The sequence below is a fragment of the Platalea leucorodia genome, assembly GCF_965183815.1.
Source record: "Platalea leucorodia genome assembly, contig: HAP1_HAP1_SCAFFOLD_57, whole genome shotgun sequence".
Lineage (NCBI taxonomy): Eukaryota > Metazoa > Chordata > Aves > Pelecaniformes > Threskiornithidae > Platalea > Platalea leucorodia.
Genome location: NW_028121452.1, coordinates 581058 through 603000, shown reverse-complemented (window position 1 = coordinate 603000; position 21943 = coordinate 581058). Strand labels below are relative to the sequence as shown.

Here is a 21943-nt window from a genome sequence, read left to right as displayed (position 1 = left end):
GCTCCCCGGGGGGGGGCGGGGGGGCCCCCCCCTTCCCTGACCTTCTCAGGTGACCTCTGCCCTTTCGGCAGCCAAAAATAACCCCCCTCCCCCCACCTCCCGCCGCCGAGGGGGGGAGGGGGAAAGGGCCCCCCCCCCCCTTTACTCATTTTGGGGGGGGGGTTGCAGGGGCCCCCCCGCCCCCCCCCCATCATTTCGGAGACCCCCCCCCCCTTCGCTGCTTTGGGGGGACACCCCTATTTTGCCCCTCCCCCCCTCATTTTGCCCCTTCCCCCCCTCTTTACCCCCTCCCCCCCCGTTTGCCCCCCCCCCCATTTTTGGGGCCTCCCCCCCCCCTCTTTTTGGGTGTCCCCCCCATTTTTCGCCCCCCCCCCGCCCTTCCCCCCCCCCTCCCGGGGTCCTCGCCCTCCCCTCCCCCCCACTTTGTGCCACTCCCCCCCTTTTTACCCCTCCCCCCCAATTTTGGGGTCCCCCCGTACTTTTGGGGACCCCCCCCCGGCGGGGGGGCGGTTGCCGTGGCAACAGTGTCGTTTCCCCCCCCCCGCCGTCGCCATAGTAACGCGGGGGGTTTCCATGGCAACGGCCCCCCCAATGCCCCCGCAAGGTGGGGTGCGGGGAAGGGGGCGGGGCTTAGCGGGGGCGGGGCTTCGGGGCGCGGAGGGCAACACGCCCCGCCCACCTCCGTCAGAGAGGGAGCGGGGTTATTCATAAACGATTCATTAATATTCATGAGCGCGCGGGGCGCATATTTAATGAGCCACGGGCTGAGGCGCGGCCGGCGCCACCTCATTAATATTCAAGCCCCGCCCCGCGCACGCGCAGTTGCCGCGGCAACGCTCACACACACACCCCCCCCCCCCCCAGCGCGGTCGCACGGCAACCGCCGCCCCCCCCCCCCCCGCTCCACCCGGCAACGCGCCCGCTCCGCCTTTTCCTATTCGCTGCCGCGGCGGCCAATGGGAAGGCGCGGCAACGCGCATGCGCCCTTGCCCTGCCGTTGCCGTGACGACGCGGCGGCCTGAGGGGGGTGGTGCGTATGCAAATGTACGCAAATCAGCCGGGGGGGCGGGGCTTGCTGCGTATGAATGAGCTCTGGGAGTAAAGGCGAGAGGCCCGCCCCTCTGCCGGTGAGATGCAAATTTATGCAAAAGAGGGGGGAGGGGCTGAGGAGGGTCGGGCCGGGGGGGGGGTCGGGCCTGAGGGGAGGCCTCAGGCCTGGGGGGGGGGTGGGGGTGTCACCCCCAGGCCCCGCCCCTGGAAGCTCCGCCCCTTTAGCCCCCGCCCCGCAGGCCCCGCCCCTCGGTCCCCATGGCCCCCCCCGGGGCGGCGCTGGCCGCCGGGCTCCTCTTCTTCCCCGGCCTCTTCCTGCTGGGCAAGGCCGCGCTGCGCCGGCTGGGCTGCCCCGAGCCCCACGCCGCCACCCTGGCCGCCAGGTACCGCCCCCGCCGCGGGGGGACCGGGGATGGGGACGGGGACGGGGCGGGGACAGGGCTGGAGGTGGCACAAGGACAAGGATGAGGACGGGGATGGGGACAGGGACGGGGATGGGGACGGGTGGGGAGGAGGAGGGGGACGGGGCAGGGACAGGGAGGGGACAGAGCTGGAGGTGGCACAAGGACAGGAGGGGACAGGGCTGGGGACAGGACCAGGGATGGGGCAGGGATGGGGACAGGGAGGGATGGGGATGGAACAGGGACAGGGCTGGGGACAGGGCTGGAGGTGGCACAAGGACGGGGACAGGGCAGGGCTGGGGACACTGGGACAGGGCTGGAGATGGCACAGGGACGGGGATTGGGACAGGGATGGGGACAGGGATGGGGACACTGGGACAGGGCTGGAGGTGGCACAAGGACGGGGACGGGGGGGCTGAAGGATGGGGACAGCGTGGGGACAAGGACACTGCAGGGACGGGGACAGGGATGGCTCAGGGACGGTGTGAGGACAGGGAGGAGACAGGGACAGCACGGGGACGGGGCTGGAGCTGGCAGCGGGAGGGGGGATGGGGCTGGCGTGGGGACAAGGACAACGCGGGGATGGGGATTAGCGTGGCCGATGGACAGCGGCGGTGGCAGCGTGGGGACAAGGGCGGCTTGGGGACGGAGGTGACACGGGGTGGGGACATCATGGCCATGTCGTGCCCCCCCCCCCGCGTCCCCAGGCTGGTGTCCTCGGTGCAGGCGGTGATGGCCTCCACGGCCGGCTACATCATCTCCTCCTCCTGCCACCACGACGTCATCGATGACCAGTGAGTCTCTGGCACCCATGGGTGACCCCTTAACACCCCCCCCTCCTCCAGCACCCATGGGTGCCCTCCCGCACCGCAGGGGGAGGGGCGGCCTGGGGGTGGGGGAGGGGGGGATTAAGCGGGAGCAGCTGCGCGGGGGCTCAGCCGGGATTAACCCCGGGGCCCCTATGGGGGGGAGGGGAGGGGGGGAGGGGAGAGTCCCAAGGGTCCCCGAACTCCTGGGTGCCCCAGATTGGGGGTCCCCAAACTCCTGGGTGCCCCAGATTGGGGGTCCCAAGGGCCCCCAAACTCCTGGGTCCTCCAGATTGGGTGCCCCAAGGGTCCCCGGACAGCTGGGTCCCCCAGGTTGGGGTCCCCCCCGACTCCCAGGATACCTGGGTCCCTTAGATGGGTCCCCCGCACACCTGAGGGGGTGACCCGAGGTTCCCTGGATGTCCCCTGATGTCCCCCCCCCAGGCACTGGTTGGCGGGGGCATACCCCCAATTCGCCGTCCCCTACTTCATCTACGATGTCTACGCCATGTTCCTGTGTCACTGGCACCGAGGACGGGTGAAGGGACACGAGGTGGCACCTCCTCCGTCCCTGCGGGCGGCCGCCAGCGCCTACCTGCGCAAGGACCTCCTGATGGTGCTCCACCACGCCGCCATGGTGCTCATCTGCTTCCCCGTGGCCACCGTGAGTGGGGCGGGGACGCGGAGGGGTTGGGGACACCTCGGGGACGAGGGAAAGGGCGGGGGACACGGGGTTTGCTCAGGGGTGTGGGACGGAGGGACGTCACCTTGGGACGGATGTGCTTACGGAGGTCCACCACACCACCGTGGTGCTTGTTGGCTTCTCCATGGCCATGGGGATGGAGATGGGGACATGGGGACACTTGGGGACAATGGGATGGGTGGGGGGACACTTGGGGATGTGGGCTGGAGGGACCTCAGCTCGGGATGGACGTGCTGATGGAGGTCCACCACACCACCGTGGCGCTTGCTGGCTTCCCCATGGCCATGGGGAGCAGGAATGGGGACGGGATCCTCCTGGGGACATGGGGACACCTTGGGGACAGGGAGGTGGGGACAGTCCAGGTTGGGCACCCCCATTCTCTCATCCTCCAATCACCCGTGTCCTCATGTGACCCGTGTGTCCTTATGTCACTCCCTCCCCTTGTGCTCCCCCCAATGTCCCCCCGTGTCCCCCCCAGCTGTGGCGCCAGGGGAAGGGCGACTTCTTCTTGGGGTGTCTCCTGATGGCCGAGCTCAGCACCCCCTTCGTCTGCCTCGGCAAGGTCCTCATCCTGGTGAGCCCGGATGCCTGGGTGTCCCCCGAGGGCGCGGGGTGGCCGGGGGGTCCCCAACCCCATGGGCCACCAACCCCTGGCTCTCCAGGAGGACATGTGGGGTGGCCATGGGTCCCTCAACCCCTGAGGTCCCTCAACCCCTGGGCAGATGTGGGGTGGCCGTGGGTCCCCAAGCCCTGTGTCCCCAGGAGAACATCTCAGGTGGCCACGGGTCCCTCAGCCCCTGGGGTCCCCATAGGGATGTCGGGTGGCCATAGGTCCCCAACCCCTGTGTCCCCAGGAGAACATCTGGGGTGGCCATGGGTCCCTCAACCGCTGGGCAGATGTGGGGTGGCCATGGGTCCCCAAGCCCTGTGTCCCCAGGAGAACATCTGGGGTGGCCACGGGTCGCTCAGCCCCATCTCCCCCCGACCCCCGGTCGCCTGGGTGCCCCCTCACCCCCCCGTCTCCTCCCCCCCAGTACAAGCGCCAACACACGGCTCTCCACAAGCTCAACGGGGTGGCCTTGCTGGTGACCTTCCTCCTCTGCCGCGTCCTCCTCTTCCCCTACCTCTACTGGGCCTACGGGCGCCACCGGGGGCTGCCGCTGCTGCGGGTGCCGGCCGCCCTGCCCCCCGCCTACAACGCCGCCGCCGCCGCCCTCCTGGCCCCCCAGCTCTACTGGTTCGCCCTCATCTGCCGGGGAGCCTGGCGCCTCTTCCGCACCCCCCCGCCCGCCCCCCGCCAGCCCCCCTGAGCCCCCCCGAGCCCCCCCAGGCACCCCGACACCCCCACCCCCCCCACCAGCACCCTGGAGATCTGGGGGGGCGCCCTGGGGGATCCTGGGGTCTCTGTGGGGCACCCTGGGGGCTCTGTGGGACACCCCGGTTGTCCTGGGGGGCTCTGTGGGGTGTCCTGGGGGTCCCTATGGGGCACCCTGGGGGTCCTGGGGCTCCCTATGGGGCACCCTGGGGGTCTCTGTGGGGCACCCTGGGGGGCCTGGGGCTGTCACCGTCCCTGGGGGGTCCCCAGAGCGGGGGTGTCCCTGTCCCCAAGGGGGGGGTGTCCCCAGGGCAGGGGTGTCACCAGGGGGTGTCACCCCCCCAGGGTGTCCCCAGGGTGGCGGTGTCCCCAGGGTGTCCCCGTCCCCAGGGGGGTGTCCCCAAGGTGGGGGTGTCCCCAGGGGGTGTCACCCCCCAGGGTGTCCCCAGGGTGGGGGTGTCCCCAGGGTGGGGGTGTCCCCAGGGCGGGGGTGTCCCCAGGGCGTCCCCGTGTCCCCCCCCGGCCGCGGCACCTGCCCCCACATTAAAGAACTTTGGGTTCGTCCCAGCTTGCTCCTTGGGGGGGCAGCGCCGGGACCCTGGGACAGCGCCCACCAGTGCCAACTGGGGCCCTCCCAGTACAAACTGGGCCCCTGGAACCCCTCCCAGTACGAACTGGGCCCATGGAATCCCACCCAGTGCTGACTGGGGCCCTCCCAGTATGAACTGGGCCCATGGAATCCCACCCAGTACAGACTGGGGCCCTCCCAGTACAAACTGGATCCCTTAAACCCCTTGGGGAGGTTCTAAGGCGTGGCCCCCCCCGGGCCGAGCCGTGGGTTAACCCCAGCTGCGGGCGCTGACGGGGCCGGGTTTGACGGGGCCGGGAGGCAGCTGCGCCCCGGGGCCGGCCGCCGGCGGGGCGGGGGCAGGGGAACGAGGCCGCGCTTGGGCCCGTCCCTGAGGGAGGAATCGGCGTCTCCCGGCTTGGAGAACCCCGGGGTGACGCTGGGGGGGCGCGTGGAGAAAGGAGAGCAGCCAGCGAAGCGGGCTGTGCTGGCTCGCGAACGCCAGATCACGCTGTAACAGGGATCGATTGTAAAGGTAAAGGGTCATCGTCGTTATCACCGCCATTGCCGTTGTCGTCGTCTTCAGCGACGGCGTGTCCCGTCACACGCAGCAGCGCAGTGTCCCCGATGAGCCTGAACCTTTTGGCTATAATGTTTTAAAAGCTCTACGGCAAACAGTTGCCGCGCAGGGACTGGGCTCTCCTTTTACACAATCCCTGCTACGGGGAACGGTGACAACGGACCTGGTGCCATCTGATACACGCACGCTTACCGAGCCTGTATTGGCCCCAGCGCACAGGGGATCTCTGAAGCACCCGCGTACCGCCTGCCGAACCGCCGCAGTCATCCGCATGCGGCGACAGCCAGGCGAGCCTTTACAGGGGGCAGGACTCCCCCAGCTTACGGGGGAGCCGCCGCTAAATCACCCGACGTTACAGCACGAGTACGACCAGAGGTATTAGCACAAGGCAGAGGCCTTGCTTTACAGGCGTTACTAAAAGTGCCGGATGTCGGAAGAGCGACAAAATCATTTACATTAATAAAGCAAGGGAGAGGAGAGGGATCTATCTCATTCTTAGATCGTCTTAAAGAGGCTTTGGAAAAACAAGTCGAAAATGCAGAAGCAAGAGAGGTCCTACTCTTAAAATTAGCCTTTGAAAATGCGAATACGGACTGTAAAAAAGTGCTTTTGCCTCTAAAAAAATCCCTCCTTAATGGACGTGATAGAAGCTACCCAGAAGGTGGGGTCAACGTCCCATCATATGGAACCATTAGCTACAGCTTTTGCCGCCGCAATGAAAGTGCAGAAATCATGTTTCTCCTGTGGAAAAGCTGGACGTTTTAAAAGAGATTGCCCACAACTAAGAAAAAGAGGTACAACGAGCTCTAAACAGATACGGACTTGAAGTAGCCCCTGAAAAAGTGCAAAAAACTGAGCCTTGGAAATACCTGGGCTGGAAAATCTTGCAACAAACAATTGAACCTGCAAAAACAAAAGGGGGGAATGCCAGGAGCCGCTCCGGCAGGCAGACTAAGCAAAGCCGCGGATGTGTTAAACTACCTGAATATGTCTGAAAATAATATTCCTGTTATTATCTCTCATTTTCTGTCTCTTCAATCAAAAGATTTAACAGCCACACCACAGAAGGCCCGAGTTTTCACAAAATCGCCACAAACAGGTAATTGGGAAGGTCCTTTTGATCTGCTGACCTGGGGCAGAGGGTGTGCTTGTGTCTCAACAGACGTAGGACCTACGTGGGTACCTGCGTAAGACCGGCTCTTGCATCGGATAACGAGAACGAACAGCAGAAGACACTGAACTCTGAGAATGACTTATCAGATAACTGCGAATTAATCCATAAAGCAATCAAAGATTTGAAGTTAGCAAATTACAAGTCAGTGATGGCTTTGATTGGCTGAATCACAAGTTGGGGAATTGGCGGGTCGCTAATCAAAATGGGTTTTTTCTGGTTACTAATATTTTGCACTATAATAATGGTAGTTTCTTGTCTAGTGTCTTGGGTATAGAAAGTGCTATAGAATATGATTAAACAAGCTTTTGTAGAAGGGGGAATTGTGGGAATAAAGGAGGCTGTGTTTTACTTGGACGAGATGCAGCTGTGCCCTGGAGGCTTGTTGCAGGCTCGCAGGAATGCAGCTGACTCCCTTGCGCGTGTCATCTCTAGGGAAGCTGTGCCTTTCCTGAAGCCATTCCTGTTTCTAAATTCCTCCATCTCAAGTGAGTCTCTGCATCCACCTCCTCTCTGCTTCCGTTACCTATGGAGCTTCCTCATGAGTTCCCTCTTCACCCAAGCTGCTCTTGTCAGCCATGGACTCACCCCTGCTCTTTGTGGGTGATTCTATCATTGAAGACCAGCTGTTCTGAGTTGTGCTGCCCTTCACTGCTGCCCACAGGATCCCCACTAAAAGCCCCCTGAACAGGCCAAAGTCTTCCCCTCTGAGGTCCGACACCTGCACTCTGCTCCTCTCCCTCCTCAGGCTGCTCAAGAGCTGCACCCCCCTATTTCAGGGTCACTACAGCCAAGGCTGACACTGGTTTTCATGTCCCTGACCAGCTCTTCGTGGTCTGCAAGGACCTGAGCCAGGTGAGCATCGTCTATGTTGGTCCAGCTCGTGGCTTTCCTAAGCAATTGCTCCCACACCCTCCAGAAACCTGTTGGTCTGCTTTCACAGTGCTGTCTTCCCCCTCCAATGAATGTCAGGGTCATTAAAGCCCCCAGAAAGAGCCCCAGGTCACTGATCTGGAGACTTCCTTGCGTTGCTTAAGTAAGAGCTTGTCCACCTCCTCCCCTTCTTTGCAGGTTCTTTATATCCCGCCACGATGTCGCCCAAACTGGCCTCTCCTCTGATCCTCACCCACACGGTCTCACCCAACCTCTTGACCTCTAGATTCATTGGACTCTTTGAAGAGTGTATCATCAAGAGGGTGAGTAAAAGATGGGGGAGAGGAGAACCAGAAGAAGCTGAGAACATAGGCCCACAAGTGGAGACCCCAGTGCTTCCAATTCATGCAGTGCCTTGCATCTACCGGAGAGAGCTGGCCTCACTGCAGGGGTGGGGATCAGTCACTTGCACACAAGCACCGAAGGAATCGGAGATGCCGCCTGGGGTGTCTGTCACGCACCCGCTCTGAGGGGACGTGGCTTTCCTGCAGGTCCTGTGCTGTCCCTGCCAGCCACAGGCAGGTTTGGTGGAGAGCCTTGGTGTCTCACACAGCCCTACAGGCCTGCATTTGGCCATTCCGTGAGCAGCTGCCCTGCATTAGGTCGGGCTCCATGGGGATGTGTGAGACAACTCTTGTTACAGACAGCGCAGAGCTGGTCAATACAGCTAAAGGAGGGGAGAAAGAGAGAGACTTCACTCTCCCTCGGGCACAGAACTGCATTTGCTCAGCTGGACACTTCTATGGGTGGCCCTGAACAGCGTGAGTAGGGACGGGTGGTGATGTCCTAAATGTGGGCATCTGCCGTCATTTCGGCTGGCATCCTCACCAGGCTGCAGGATGATGCCCCCAGATGTTTCCCAGCCTCTCAGTACTGCTCCATTATCGTGGACTACATCTGGCACCTCAAATGTCACCAGGGGCTTGTGTGTCAACTCCTGGTCTCCATCTCTGATCGTGAGACCATAGAAAAGGCGTGCAGGAGCCTACTTTTACAGACGCCATGACTGAAGCAAGGGCAATCCCACCTCCTGGGGGTTTGTGGCAGGCATGGGAGGGAGCTGAGGTCCCTTCCAGCCCCAGGACTACAAACCCAGCATGAGATGCCTCCACTGACTCAGCTGATTGCCTTCCCTCAGCATGGCTAAAGGAGGTGCCTCCCTGGCAGTGTCCGGGTGTCCTGTCTCATGATGGGCCAAGGAAGGGGGATTCTCAGACCTAACTGTGTCTCGGAGAGCAGCAAGGCCACTGCTGCAAAGAAACGTCTCTGCAGAGGTGAGAGAGGCAACAGCGGTGATTCCTTCAGTCTCTTCCCAAGCAGGTTCCTGGAGAGCCCCAGGGACACCTGGAGGGAGCGCCGAGTGGGGTGGGGGCAGAGACAGTGACGTCTTGGGCAGGTCCCCTCCTCCGGGGCTGAGACAGGCTCCTGGGGTGGAGGGAGCTCCTGGTAAGCAGGCAGCAGGGCAGAGAGACAGCTCTGCCAAGGAGCAACTCCTCTGCCAAGCGCAGCAGGGCTCTGGGCAAAGGAGTAGGGCAGAGCGCGATTAAAGGCAGGCTGGAGTGGGAGGAGAGAGGGGAGCTGCAAGGGAAGAAACCTTTGCAGCCCTTGCCACGGTAAGTCTCTTGGTGCAGGGCAATGCAGCTGCCCTTGCGGGAAGGGTCTCCGAAAGCGTACATAGGCTCCAGCCTGCAGGGTCTGTGAGGAGGCCTCCCAGCCCAGGGGCTCATGTTAGACCAGGGGGAAGGGGTGAAGGCAGGGTGTGCAGCCAGAGCTGCCCAGGGCATTTCAGAGGGGACTTTTGCAGAGGAAGAGCAAGGCAGGGGATCCCTTACAGCTAAAGAGCTTTCCTGAGGCTGTGCTTTCAGTTTCCTGCTGTTTCAGGAAAAGGGAAAAGGCGCTGCTGCATTTGGCGAGGGAGCCTGAGAGTCCCGAGCTGCCACCCTGAGAGATCAGGAGGTCTGGTAGGAGCCAAGGCAACTGCTTGCATCCACTCCTCTACCTCCAGAGAGCACCAGCATCACCTTTGCTGGCCTCAGCAGGGTTTCTCTGACCTGCTCCTTCCTGCCTGCAAGCGGGGAGTACCTCTGGAGAGTGCCTGGAACGGGGAGGTTTCTTCAGGTCAGAGCTGAGCAGACAGGAGTGGGTGATGGGGTCTGTGATCCCTGACAGGGAAAAACTGGAGGGCAGAGCAACAGTTCCCGGCAGGGGTAGCTCCAGGCAGCAGAGACATGGGCAGAGAGCTCTAGGAACCTCCAACCCCAAATGGCATGGGAGGGAGAAGTTGGGAAGCTCCCTGCCATCCCCTCCAATGCAGACACCTGCCTCTGCGCAAGACCCCTGCTCCCGTCTCCCACCCAGCACAGCCTCTGCCCTCAAGGCTGTGTGGTCCAGGGCAGGAGGTGCCTCCTGTGCAGCCAGAGCTCTGGCACAGCAGAGGGGCATCTCTCCTGACACGTGGCCGCTTCCCTCTGCAGGGCAAAGGGGCTGCGAGCGACTGCCCGGGGCTTTTGCTAACTGGCAGCTGCTGTGCTCTGCTGGGTAAGGAGAAGGCTTTCCTGAGTGCCCGGCCGCCTCTCCTCTCCTCGCTTCCCTGTTCGTACACCCCAGCCCTGACAAGGGACTACTCCTGCATGGTCAGCCCCATCCTCCTCCGGGGCTCAGTGATGCCCAGCTCCACCACCTGTGTTAAGAAAAAGGAGCCAGTTTCCTACTGTTGGTCTCTCAGCCAAGTCTGTTCTCAGACAGATCCAGCAAGTTCAGGTGCTCGTGGCCTTGTCTCAACAAATATTGAATAGCTTGATAGAGATCCAACAAAGTTGCCTGCGTTCTTGCCCCGCGTTTCTCCTCCCCTTGTTCTTTGTTCATTCAGATACCTCCTACCTATGGAGCTGCTTTGAGGTTCAGGGAGTAAAAGCTGACTTCTCTTTCTAATCGTCTCCTTAGCCAGCTCTTTAGTTGTGTTCATGTCTATCTTTTTGTATCTACCTACGTACCCTATGCTGCTGCTTTGAGCTTCAGGGAGTTAATTTTGGCCTCTCTTTGAGTAGACTAATTCCCTTCAGCCAACTTTTTATTTGTATCTCTCTTTTTGTATCTACCTATCTAAAATATTTCTCATAAGATTATCCCTTGTAGAAAAGCAACCTCATTAGAGATAACTTGAATTGAGCATATGGTTGCAGAATTTGTTTTATTGTTTGTGAAAACCAATCACGCTTTTATTTTCTTTGCTTGCAAATAGGAAAAATTCTTCTGTGCCTGTGTGCAGCCAGTTCTCGAAGCAGAGCAGGTGGGAGATTGTGCAAAGGACCTGTAGCATCCAGCTGCAGACTTCAGGGCAGAAGTCTGATGTAAGGAACAGTGATGTAAATCCCAGGGGGCCAATGTCAGAAATGGTGAGGTTTGGGAGGGAAGGAGCAAGGTTGTCCATACAGTGTCAGACCTCAAGGAACTGATTCGCCTCCTGAGGAGACACTCTGGATCATTATCACCTGGAGAATGCTGCTATAACCTCCTCTCTACACTAAAAGGTAAGAAAGTATTCTTTTTAAAATAGAAAATAATTTGTATTAGGTGCACTTTGAAATCTTTTTCCTTGACTACACTATGAAAGAGCTCCAATTAGCGATACAAGTCTTGAAGATTTGAAGAATATTACAAAAAGATAAATATCTCGTTAGGGCATTTGGGGCTCATTCCATGAACCTCAGATACTGAGAGAAGACTGAACAAACTGCTCAAGAAGTCAAAGTCAGAAGCAAAACCCTTTGGTTTGTTTTATGAAGCAGAAAGGCCAAACCCTGACCCCCAGGCCCTGGGAAGACAGATCCTGAGACCCTCAAATTAAAGTGCCTTCTCACCAGCCTTGCTGGCAGAGGCAACTGCTATAGGCAAGACAACAAAGACCCCAGTCCTCTTGGGCCTTTCAGCCTTGCTAGAGCCCTTGGCCATCTCTGCTGCAGGCTGTCCTACGCTGTCCCATGCCTGCACCTCTTTCCCTTCAGGCTGCTGACATCCATCTTGCCTTCCCGCCTACCTCTCACCCTGGCATTTCTATACCTTTGCTGATACCTCTCCACCTATCCCTGGCTTTTCCTTGAAACACAAAGCCATGGGCTGATCCAGACTCCCTCTGGGTCACCTCTTGTACAACAAGGCTACCCTTTGAGTGAGATTTCTTTTCTCTCACATCCACTCTGAACCTTCCAAGCTGCTCTTTGTGGAGGTTTCCTTCTCTTCCCACTACCAAGCAAAAGCTCCATCATCTCTGAGGCCACTCTTCAAGCAGTTACAGGCTACTACTGTAGTGCCCTGAGCCTCCACTTCACCAGGCTAAAGAAGCCCAGGTCCCTCAGCCTCTGCACACAGGCCCCAGACCCCATCCTGCCAGATCTCCTCTAGAACCCCCTTTCTTTCTGATTTCAATGGTCCCTGGAAAATTGAGTGCTTTCCCTCCCATCATAAAGGAAAGACCTGTTGTGTATAGAAGCAGAATCATTCATGGTGGACGGGACCTCAAGAGATCTCTGGGCCAACCTCCTGCTCTCAGCAGGGTCAGCGACGGGCTCAGAGCAGGTTGCTCAGGAATTTTTTCATTTTGGGCTTGAAAAGCTCCAAGGATGGAGATGACACAAGCTCTCTGGGAAATCTGCTTCGGTGCTTGAGTGTCTTGATGGGGAGAAGGATTTTCCTCCCTTGTTTCGGCTGATGCCCAGTGGCCCTCATCCTCCCATCATGCACAACAGTGAAGAGCCTGGCTCCATTTTCTTGCTGGTACCCAAGAAGATGTGGGAAGGCTGTTATTGGGTCTCCCCAAAGCTTTCTCTTCTCTTCTCCTGGCTTTGCAGCTTTGCAGCAAAGGCTGACAGTGGCATCCTGGGCTGCGTTGGGAAGAGCACTGCCAAAGGGTTGGTGGAGGTGATCCTTCCTCTCTGCTCAGCTCTGCTACAATTTGTCTTGCTGACTTCCCTCAGGGTTTTCTGCCCTACCACCTCACTCGCACTGCAGCCAAAGCTGCCCTCCACATCTTCCTCCAGTCCTGCTTTGCCTTCTTGTGAAAAATATTTGCCTTTGGCTTCCTCTAGTCATAATGAACTTCTAAAATGTATCAGAGCAGTCCTGCTATGACCTTGGTCTGTTGTCTCAAGAGCCACAGCTTTGGATTCGTCCCATCTGGTCCAAGGGACTTCTAAGGTTTGACATAATTAACCCCTGACTTGATCTCCATCCACTGCTTGATTTCACCTGTGGTTCTGCCTCTTAGGCACATGGAACCGGGAGACAAAGAAGACAAGACCGGCGAAGACAAAGGCCAAGACTGCCTCACACCTATCTACGCCTACCTAATTCAATTCAGCCAAGGCTGACACTGGTTTTCACATCCATGGCCAGCTCTTACTTCTGTGAGACTGAGGTGCAGATGACTGTCACCATTTTTGGCCAATCTGGCAGTTGCGCTATGAAGACCTGTGTCCCTAACCCCTCCAAAAACCTCCAGGACTGTTTGCAATCTGCAGTGGTCTCCTTCCATTGAATGTCAGGGTAATGAAAGTCCGCAGGGGGACCGCAATGACTTCTTTGTCTCCCACCACAACGTCACCCTTACCACTCTCTCCTCTGACCCTCACCCACAAGGGCTCACCCAGTTTGTTCATCCCATAGAGGAGCTTCACACATCTAAGCAGCTCCTTCACACTGGGGACACCTCCCTCCTCATCCTTCTGGCCTGTCTCTCCTGATGATCCTCTACGCACCCATCACAGCACCCCAGTCATGTCAGCTGTCCCAACACACCTCAGCTGTTATTCCCTCCAAGTGGGATGAAGGGATTGCATGCAGAGCTCCAGAGAGAAGAGAAACAGAGCTGGGCTGTGCAGTCTGAGCAGGAGAGGAGTTTTCTGTCTGTGGTATCTCTGCAGCCTCTCTGGTGGAGGTGAAGCTGATGTCAGGAAGGAAGAGATGATGTTGAAAAGGTCCTTGGATGTGGGCATCCTGTGGTACAGGCAGAATGAAAATCATTCACCTGATCCGTGATTGTAACTTTGAGGGGATCGTTAAACGCTGGGTGGAGGGAAGAACCAGCAGAGTTTGAGAGGGAATGCACACGAGTGGGGACCCTGGTGTGATGTGCTTGGTATTCATGCACTGCCCAGCATCTGCTGGAGAGAGAAGGGACAGACCTCACGTCAGTGCAGTGGTGGGATTCAGACATTGGCCCAAAGGCACCGAATCTGTCTGAGATGCCCTGGGTGGTGCCTGTCATGCAACTAGTCTGAACAGGGATGGGGTCAAGTGCATGCAGTTGTGCTGGACAGCCCTGCCATCTCACATAGCTCTACAGGCCTGTAGAGGCCTGAGCAGCTCACTCCTGTTCTTCATCTTCACTAATTACCATGGGAGCTGAGAGAAGCAGCTCACAGGCAGGTGCCTGTTTTGTGCACACCTGAACCGAGGCAAGAGGACTCCCCATCCTGGGGGGTTGTGGCAGGGAGCTGAGAACCCTTCCAGCCCCAGGTCTACAGAGCCAGGATGAGATGCCTCCATTGACTCAGATGAATGCCTTCCCTCAGGAGGGGTAAAGGAGATCCCTCCTGGTCACTGTCTTGGTTTCCTGTCTAATGACGGGACCTGAAAAGGTGAATCTTGGACTTAGTCTCTGTTTGGAGAAACGACACAACTGGAAGTAACTCTCTCTCCCCCCAGCTGAGGGAGGGAACATGAGTGATTGCTCCAGCCTGTTTCACAGCAGGTTCCCCTGGAGCCCCAGGGACACCTGGAGGGAGCCCAGAGGGGCAGAGAAAGTGCTGCCTTGGGCTGGGCCTCCGCTGCTGAGCTGGGCTGGGCTCCTGGGATGGAGGGAGCTCCTGGCAAGCGGGCAGCCCTGCAGAGAGACAGCTCTGCCCAGGAGCAGCTCCTCTGCAAAGCGCAGCAGGGCTGAGGGCACTGCCTGCAGGCACCGATGGGGACAGGAGCGAGGCAGAGAGAGAAGGCAATCTGGAGTGGGAGGAGAGCTGAGTGTTCACTGTGGGAGAAATGTTCACAGCCCTTGACACAGTAAGTCTCTGGCTGCAGGGCAACACAGCTGTGGTTCCTGGAAAGATCTCCTAAAGCTGGCACATAACCGCAGCTTATGCAATCTGTCAAGAGGGCTCTCAGTGGTTCTCTAGCATAGAGGAGGAGGATGTGTTCCAGAGCGGGGCTTCCCTGCTGCACCATCAGAGGCACAGGGCATGGCGTTTCCCTTCTCCTGGCGACGGCTTCAGAAGTGTGAAGGTGGGTGTGCAGCCAGGGGTGCCCAGGGCCGTCCTTCAGAGCAGGGTCCCTGCACCCCAGGGGCTGTGTGCTGGGGCAGGGACTGTTCTGCCTGCCAGGGTCAGCACTCAGCCGGCCCAGGGAGCTGCCCATGGCGCTGTGGGGAGAAGCTGTGGGTGGAAGGAGTGACCCCTGGCAGGGCAGGGTCCTTCTGCAGTGGAGAGGGTGCTGCGTGGCTCAGGGCTGCTCACAGCTCCAGATCATTTCTAAGGCATTTCTGAGGAGACTTTCAAGGGTGACATCAAAGCCACATTTCCCTGAAGGGGAAGGAATCTGTGCTTTCAGTTTTCCACTCTTAGTGGTCTGGGTGGGCAGTGGGAGATGGGAATTTATTTCCCCACTCTGGAGAAGGCACTGAGACCCTGGTTCTGGTTAGGACTTTTCTGAGCTGCTTCTGAGCCCCTGCACACACAGAGATGCCCCTGGGCAGCGCCTTGCTGCCGGGAGGGGTCTGCAGGGCAGAACTGAGGACACAGCGGGTTGGATGGAGTCTGTGAGCACTGACAGGGAGGAGATGTGGGCACAGAGAAACAGCTCCTAGCACTGACAACTCCAGGCAGCAGATATGGGCAGGGAGGGAGAGGGGAGCTGCTCCCAGAAATGCTGGGGGAAGGAGGATTCAGGCACCTCCCTGCCATCCCGTGCCATGCCAGACACCTTCTCCAGAGCAAGCCCCTGGTCTCCTCACTCACACAGCAGAGCATTAGGAAAAATGGCATAGATTTTGTTCAGAGTAGCCTAACCTACACATTTGGCTGTCTTTTCCTTCATGGACAGTGCTGATGCCCAGCAGAATGAGATGTACAACGGCAGCTCCATCACCCAGTTCCTCCTCCTGGCATTCACAGACACACGGGAGCTGCAGCTCCTGACCTTCTGGCTGTTCCTGGCCATCTGCCTGGCTGCCCTCCTGGGCAACGGCCTCATCATCACTGCCATCGCCTGTGACCACCACCTCCACACCCCCATGTACTTCTTCCTCCTCAACCTCTCCCTCATTGACTTGGGCTCCATCTCCACCACTCTCCCCAAGTCCATGGCCAATTCCCTGTGGGACGCCAGGGCCATCTCTTACGCAGGGTGCATTGCACAGGTCTTTCTGTTAACCTTTTTTATTCTAGCAGAATTGTATGTTCTCACTGTCATGGCCTATGACCGTTACATTGCCATCTGCAAACCTCTGCACTACGGGACCCTCCTGGGCAGCAGAGCTTGTGTCCACATGGCAGCAGCTGCCTGGGGCAGTGGCTTCTTCTATGCTCTTCTGCACACTGCCAATATATTTTCACTACCCCTCTGCCAAGGCAATGTCCTGGACCAGTTCTTCTGTGAAATCCCCCACATCCTCAAGCTCTCCTGCTCACATGCCTACCTCAGGGAGGTTGGGGTCCTTGTGGGTAGTGCCTGTTTAGTCTTTGGGTGTTTTGTTTTCCTTGTGGTGTCCTATGTGCAGATCTTCAGGGCCGTGCTGAGGATCCCCTCTGAGCAGGGACGGCACAAATCCTTTTCCACGTGCCTCCCTCACCTGGCTGTGGTCTCCCTGTTCATCAGCACTGCCATGTTTGCCTATCTGAAGCCCCCCTCCATCTCCTCCCCAGTTCTAAATCTGGTGGTATCATCTCTGTACTCGGTGGTGCCTCCAGCAGTGAACCCCTTCATCTGCAGCCTGAGGAACCAGGAGCTCAAGGGTTCCCTGAGGAAACTTATGACTGGATGCTTTTAAGCAGCAATGAACTGCCCATCTTCTTCTCAAATCTCATTGCACTTGTAATGTAACTCATTATAGGCTGAGACTGTCTTTGGTACTTTGTTTTTAGCTTTTCTTAGTTGTTATAATGTTGTCCACAAAAAAGTGTCCTTCTTCATCACACTTCTGTTTCAATATCCACTTGTTTTTTGTGGCCCACGGACTGTGTAAATGAGGATCCATGCTCTCTGTGTGTTTAAACAAAATAAAGGACCCTGCAGTGACTTGTCTGAGATCTTTCCCCTCAGGCCTTTGTAAAGCTGCAGGTGAAGCACCTTGGTGCAGAGGTAAAACAGCCCTGGCACAGCAGCACTGCCAGGGAGCACCAGTTCTTGGTCTTTCCCAAGCTGCTCTCTTTCCACTTCCACACTCTCCTTCTCAGCCCTTGTCTTGGTGCACGGTCAGAGTGCTCTGGCAGCTTGGTCACAGTCCTGTGGTGCGGCAGTCCTGTGACCGCAGGCAGGGACGGGCAATGGGCACCTCTGTGACAGAGCTGGACTCCATAATAGCATTTTAGATTAGATATTAGGAAAAATGTCTTCACGGAGAGAGTGGATAGGCATTGGAACAGACTGCCCAGGGAAGTGGTACAATCACAGTCCCTGGAAGTATTCAAAAAACATGTGCATGTGATGCTTAGGGACATGGTTTAGAGGTGGACCAGGCAGTTAGGTTAACAGGTTGGACTCAATGATCTCAGCGGTCCTTTCCAACCTTAACGATTCTATGATTCTATGAGAAAGGATCCATGTGCTTTGGGGCTCCTGACAGGTGGTGCCAGTGGCTGCAGCCTCCAAGACACCCCTGAGCCCGTGAGCAGCAGCGAGTCCTGTTGCGGCTGTGGGGAGCTGCTCTGTCTTCAGAGGGGCTGCTGGCAGAGCTGGCGCTGGAAGTGTCCACCCCAGACCTCCCACCCTTGTTGTCTCCTGGGTTCCCAGAGTCATCGCAGTGACCGAGGCAACAGCCCTGCCTGGCTGTGGGTTGGCAGTCATTTTTATGTCCTAGCAGTGCAGCAGCTTCAAGGAGCATCATGTCTCCTGTTCGCATTCCCATCCTTGCACCAGCCCCACTGCCCCACGTGTAGCCGCACAGCCCAACTGTGCAGGCACCACACAGGGCAAGGTGCCTTCAGGGTGGGGAAGCATTTCCCTGGCGTGGTCTGCACAACAGACCTCAATGCCCCATCTCCCTGCCCCCCTCCTGCTTTGGCAGCCCTCCCCAGCACCCAGCCCCTACCCAGACTCGACTGTGTCCCACACAGAGGTTCACAGACAGCTCTGCTCTGGGGTCTGCCAGGCTCTGGGCATGTGTGAGCCTGGGAAGGGCTTGGTGGTTCCCCCAGGTACTTGGATTTCAAATATGAGCCCAAACCTGGACCACGGTGTATGGCCAGGTCTGGAAAGGAGAGGTACAAAAGTCCAGGACTGGGGGTGCTTTGGGGGTGTGTGCCAACGCAGAGCGTAGGGGAGGCTGTCTGATGGGCATGTGCTGGGCACAGGGACTGCAGTGACTCAACATGGCTTCTGGGTCATGTTTCCTTCAGTGCAAGCCCTGACACAGGGTCCCAGCCTCCCTCTCCATGCCACTCTTCAGGTGAGACGACAGCACTAAGAGAGTGTGAGGCACCAGTCCTTCTTCAGCCATCTTCCAGGCCTGGTGGAGCACCAGGACAGCAAGAACTTCTGGCTCTGCACCTTGAGCCAGTGTCACTGTTACTGCACTCAGGTCCAGACTCCCCTCTTTACAGACATCATCGACCAGTTCATGTGTGGGACAGCCTTGAGTATGTACCTCAGGTACCGTTTGCCAGCTTTGGAAGAAGAGCCCAGCCTTCAGGCAGTGGACCAGGGAGATCCGATTTTATTACAGATTTCATTACAATTTTATTACATATGAGAGAGTCAGCTCTGACAAGATTATGCTAATCTTGACCATGATAATTAAAAAAAACCAACACCACAAAGTACAGGCCTAGAACAAGACAGCCTGGGATTCATGTGTGGGGAGTGTTGGGAAGTTTCTCACTATTGAGAAATAGCCATGAAATCACTTTCCTGATGGACTCCTTGAGCTCCTGGTTCCTCAGGCTGTAGATGAGGGGGTTCACTGCTGGAGGCACCACGGAGTACAGGACTGCCACCACTAGATCCAGGGATGGGGAGGAGACAGAGGGGGGCTTCAGGTAGGCAAACACGGCGGTGATGATAAACAGGGAGACCACGGCCAAGTGAGGGAGGCACGTGGAAAAGGCTTTGTGCCGTCCCTGCTCAGAGGGGAGGATTAGCACAGCCCTGAAGATCTGCACATAGGAGAAAAGAATGAAAACAAAACACCCAAATGCGAAACAGACACAAAACACAAGAAGCCCCACTTCCCTGAGGTAGGCATCTGAGCAGGAGAGCTTGAGGATCTGGGGGATTTCACAGAAGAACTGGTCCAGGACATTGCCTTGGCAGAGGGATAGTGAAAATATATTGGCAGTGTGCAGTGAGAAACCCAGTGCCCCAGGCAGCTGCTGCCATGTGGACGCAAGCTCTGCTGCCCAGGAGGGTCCCGTAGTGCAGGGGTTTGCACATGGCAATGTAGCGGTCATAGGCCATGATGGTGAGAAGAGAAAACTCTGCCACGATGAAGGCAACAAACAGAAAGACCTGTGCAATGCACCCTGCGTAAGAGATGGCCCTGGTGTCCCACAGGGAATTAGCCATGGATTTGGGGATGGTAGTAGACATGAAGCCCAGGTCGAGGACGGAGAGGTTGAGGACGAAGAAGTACATGGGGGTGTGGAGGCAGTGGTCACAGGCTACGGCGGTGATGATGAGGCCATTGCCCAGGAGGGCAGCCAGGTAGATGGCCAGGAACAGCCAGAAGTGCAAGAACCGCAGTTCCTGCGTGTCTGCGAATGCCAGGAGGAGGAACTCAGTCATGGAGCTGCTGTTGGACATCTGCTGCCTCTGGGCATGGGGGACTGTTGAAGAAGGACAAGACAGTGAGAATTTAGGAGAGACTTTTCAAGGAAGAAAACTAAAATATTCATTTCTCTCACAAACCCCCAGGTGGGCCATGAGGAGCAGAGGCCTCGCCCATGGGCTCCCAAAGAGTTGGTCCTGCTCTACAGTGGTGGGTACGGGCCTATGGGGGTGACCAGCTCCAATATTCACAGTTTCCATCAGATGAAATCCACTCTCATGCATAAGGGTGTTTCACCATCTTCTCTCCCAATTCAGGTGAATGGGAGCTGCTTACAAGGTTTTCACTTTGTTTCTTTTCTTTTAGATACTCCTGTCCTACCTGGGGAGTCTTCCTCAAAGGCAGAAATCCTCAGCATATTTATTGTGAGACCTGAATGGCAGAAGCATTCCCTGACACTTAGTGCAGGCTGAGGGGAGCTGGTCTGTCTATCAGTCTTGTTCCCAGCTGCCCTGCGCTCGCATGTGCTTGAGTTGGAGGATGATCATAGTCATCTGTTCCCCTTAAAAGAAACCGCACCCTCCTGAGAGTAGAGGAGTCCGGACTCAAAGCTCAGATCTCTAAACTTCTCCCTCTTTTCCTGAGGGTGGCCTCCACACTCCCCTTCTAGGCAAGGACACACTGGGCATCTTTCAGCTGCCCACACAGAGCTGCTCAACACCGTTTCCATAGTCTTAGCACCTCTGGGGCTTCTTTAGGGGTAACACAAAGATATCACAAAGATGCTGAGACAGCTGCGTCTGGTGGCAAGCTCACAGCTGACAGGACACTGCAGGCAAATGGTCAAGTGTCCTACAGAGAGGATCTCCTTTGGGGAGAGCCATTCGATTCCCAAGCCCACAGCCCACCTTTCCTGGAGCCCCACAGGATAGAAGGGAGCTGGGGTATCTCACTCCCATGCAGACCCCTGCCTAGCAAGGCTTGAAGGGTCGTGTTGGAGACTCCCCCAACCCCACAGAGCCCAACAGTGGGAGCAGGAGCAGCACAGGTGCAAGTGGGAAATGAAGGAGCAGCTCTGCAATCCTTCTGCCAAGAGAGGCAAGAAGAGAGACAAAGGCACTTGAGAAAGTCATCACCTTAACCAGCCATGCACACAGCCTCCCAGACAGCAATGTGCAAGGCAGCGAGACTCAGCCCCTGTGCTCTGCAGAGGGAAATGGGTGCGTGGCTGGAGAGAGGCATCTCTCCTCTGCTGGAGCTCTGGCTGCAGAGGGGGTGGCCGATGCCTTGTGCCCCACAGCCACGAGGGCAGAGACTTTGCTGGGTCAGAGAGGACGCAAGGGGGCTTGCTCAGAGGAAGGTGTCTGTGCTGGAAGGGGTGACAGGGAGTTTTCCCAATTCTCCTTCCCCTGAAATTGCCATTTTTAGTTTGGTCTTCTTCTCTGCTTCCCGGACCTTTTCCACCTGCTTCCCTGCAGCACATTGTTTTCCTCACAGCAAATTCTGAGAAACCACATCCCACCATTCGTGTGCTCAGTTCTGCCCCACACAAAACTCCTCGTGGGAGGGCACTGTCTAGGCACATCTCCCTGCTTGCAGGTGATAAAGAGCAGGTCAGACAAACCGTGATGCTGCCAGCAAAGGTGATGGTGGTGCTGCCTGTAGGCTGAGGGGTAGGTGAAGGCAGTTTATGAGGTTCCTAGCAGACCTTCTGATCATGCCATGTAACGGGTCAAGAATCCCAGCTGCTTCTCAAAAGTGGCAGCTCCTTTTCCCTGTACACCCCCACAGCATGAAATTGAAGACTAAGGGAAGCACCTTCCTTTCCAGGTAGCCCCTGCCTGCACCTTTCTCTTGAAACATCCCCTTGGAAATGCCCTGGGGGTGATCTGGAGCTGTGAGGAGCCGCTGAGCCACGCAGCACCCTCTTGAGAGCAGAAGGACCCTGCTCTGCCCTGCCAGGGGTCACTCCTTCCACCCAGAGCTTCTCCCCACAGCACCATGGGGAGATGCCCAGGCAGGCTGAGTGCTGACCCTGGCAGGCAGCAGAGTCCTTGTCATGGCACACAACCCCCTGGTGTGCAGGGACCCTGCTCGGACCCCAGGACACCCCTGCGTGCACACCCAGCTTGGCACCCCTGCAGCCATCCCTGGGAGGAGGGAGCCATCATGCCCTGTCCCTCTGATGGTGCAGCAGGCAATCCCTGCTCTGGAGCACCCCGTCCTCCTCCACACCAGAAAAGCCAGGAGAGCCACCCCGACAGGTCCTATCAGCTGTGGCATGTGCCAGATCTAGGAGACACTTCCAGGAACTCATCGGCGTTGCCCTGCAGCCTAAGACTTACCATGTCAAGGGCTGTGAAGATTTCTCCCTTAGTGAGCTCTCACTTGCCCTCTCACCCCAGACTGCCTTTAACCTCTCTCACTCCTCTTCTCTGTCCTCAGTGC

At 57.6% G+C, this 21943-nt stretch overlaps 1 protein-coding gene across 1 annotated transcript; it reads left to right on the top strand.

Moving 5' to 3' along the window:
- Nucleotides 1-1303: 1303 nt before the first annotated feature.
- LOC309603339 (uncharacterized protein) lies at nt 1304-5608 on the top strand. Its single transcript, XM_082338209.1, is given in 6 exon segments — nt 1304-1433; nt 2159-2245; nt 2702-2921; nt 3439-3534; nt 3995-4234; nt 4237-5608. Coding segments are annotated over 6 exon segments (1596 nt in total). The 5' UTR covers nt 1304-1308; the 3' UTR covers nt 5065-5608.
- The last annotated feature ends 16335 nt before the right edge of the window (nt 5609-21943 follow it).